The sequence below is a fragment of the Aplysia californica genome, unplaced genomic scaffold (assembly GCF_000002075.1).
Source record: "Aplysia californica isolate F4 #8 unplaced genomic scaffold, AplCal3.0 scaffold00770, whole genome shotgun sequence".
Taxonomy (NCBI): domain Eukaryota; kingdom Metazoa; phylum Mollusca; class Gastropoda; order Aplysiida; family Aplysiidae; genus Aplysia; species Aplysia californica.
Window position 1 is genome coordinate 176,921 of NW_004798040.1, and position 2,376 is coordinate 179,296.

Below are 2,376 nucleotides of genomic sequence, written 5' to 3' on the forward strand. Positions count from 1 at the left end.
TTGCAACACAATAAGGTCATATAAGTGCCGAAGATTAGAGGTGTTACAAGAGAGTAACAAACATTTTAAAAAAGGAAGGGAGATAAAGACAATAGATGTTTGATTGGAAAGAAGAAGCAAACAACACCAGAGCACCCGCCAACCACCCAGGCTATCCTACACAGCGTCCTTATAATGTAAAAAAAAATTAATTAATAAATACACGGGGGATAATGGGAAGGGGCCATTTGTACAGGTGATTGTCTAATACAGATGTCTGTTAACACGTTGCAGTCACACACAGCCACCAGTACAAAATACCCCCATCTGATAACCCAGCCAGGAGAGCGACTGCAACAGACTTTTCATGCCTGGCGTAGAACTGCGCCCGGTGACCAGAACGGATAATTTTCCACGTCGCATTATTGCGCCAAGTGACTGCAAAGTGTTAAAGCAGGTTTTACTATACAAACTGTATACAACAACAACGAATGAAACGGTTAGGATATCTGTCAAAAGGCTACCACCAGACAGCATTGCAGCGATTGCATACAAAAAGAGATCAGATGGACACAGAGGAAGGGGCAGACTCAGGAAAAGATGGACAGAGGGAGTCAGAGAAATACTAGTAAATAAATACAACAACATAACCATGTAACAGGCATTTGTTCCTCCCCTCGACACCGTAAGGCAATAGAAGCGGGAAAAAGTAAAATAAGCAATAAAGCTGGCAAAACTAGTTACTTCTCACAATCCCCAAAAGGAGATGACTTTCAATAAACATTTTCCCAACTTTCCTTTAACCCTATCCGTACGTCGTGTTTTACTATCATATCCATACAACATGGGGAACTCTGTGCCACCACTTTCCAAAGAGGAAATTACTCGTTAATCTGATCCGTACACTTTGCATAGCAGTCTGCTAAAATGATTTTTTGAGAAATACTGAAAGTTTCAAAGAGATCTTTGTACTAGAAGTATTCTAAAATGTGAAGAATACAACCCCGGGGGTACAACATGACCTCAGGGCGTACAATAGAGTTAAAAAGTTTGAGTGAAACAAATCGTGCATACTGACCTCCCATATGTTCTGTTTAGTTTTAGTACAAGTTTTATGGCATTTGCAACACAAATAGGTCAAACAAGTACCGAAGATTAGAGGTGTTACTAGAAAGTAACAAACACACAAAAGAAGGAGGAAAGATAAGGACGATGGATGTTTGATAGGAATTAAGAAGCAAACCACATCACAGCACCCATCAACCACCCCAATGACCCGTCTGCTGCGTACTGACCTCCCCCATAACCTGTTTATTCCCTTTGAGCAGGTCGCCGAGTGCAGCGTCGTACTCCCGCCTCAGCGTCTGGGCAGCGAAGGAAGTGGCGTGGGCGGCTGCCAGGGCTGGGAACAGTTTGTACTGCTGGGTCTGGTAGTCCAGGATTTGAACCTCCTCCCCTCTGGCATGTTGAGGTGGTGGTGGTGGTGGTAGAAGTGGAGAAAATACAGAAATAAGATCAGTTGCATTGTACTGATAAGCTTCTCATCACCTCAAACAAACAAAAGGGGGCTCTCGCGGCCTAGAGGTCAAGGTGTTTGCCTCTCATTCTATTGGTCCTGAGTTCGAATCCGGATTGCGACGGAAATTTTCTTCTGTAAAATGTTCTCCTTTCACATCCTTTCCTATTCTTTAACAATGTTCTGGCGTCTGCTTTCATTCCACTTTCTGCCTCCACCCCTTCACCTCCTTTGCCCCCCCTCTGGGCTCCCGACTCTTTCTGCAGCCTTTCTACAGCTTCTCAATGGCTTTTTCTTACTGCTGTCTTTCAGCCACACCCCTGATCTTATGGTAGGTAAGATATACATCTAGCCTTCTCGGACAAGGGCGAAAAATCTCAGAGGACCCATGTGCAAGTTGCGCATGTTAAAGATCCCTTGGTGATCCAAAATCTATAAGAGTAGGCTTCGACCGCCGCCAAGGCAAAATTCAGAATTTCCTACAAACTGAAAATGTTTGGTGTGTCCCGCGCACTCATATGACCTTATGCAGTTGCGAGCGCCATGAAAAATTTACACAAAAAAACCCAACAAACAAACAAATAAACAAAACCCTCCTCAAGACTCTCACAGACAAACAGGCAACTCTCACCCCGGTTTGAGCGAGGACTGTCTGCGAGCGGCGCTGTAGCGGACGGCCATGACAGTGCCAGGCAGGAGGGTGAAGGCCGACCATTGGACGATCTGTACCCGCACATACATCATGGTGGAGTAGTTGGACTTGTCGGCTCGCAGCATCTGGAACTTTCCCTCTCTTGTTACCTACGGTAAATAATCATAATAATAATGATAATAATGATAATAACAATAATAATGACAATAACAACAATAATAATAATAAC

The 2,376-nt window shown here is 43.9% G+C and overlaps 1 protein-coding gene across 1 annotated transcript in view; it reads right to left on the reverse strand.

Annotated features, from left to right (window-relative positions):
• Nucleotides 1-2,376, reverse strand: part of LOC101853735 (peroxisomal acyl-coenzyme A oxidase 1) — a gene marked incomplete in the record, with an annotated part of 14,805 nt that overhangs the window by 7,182 nt on the left and 5,247 nt on the right. Inside the window, 2 exon segments of the mRNA XM_005109360.3 lie at nt 1,275-1,437; nt 2,127-2,296. Coding sequence (XP_005109417.2) covers nt 1,275-1,437; nt 2,127-2,296 — 333 coding nt within the window.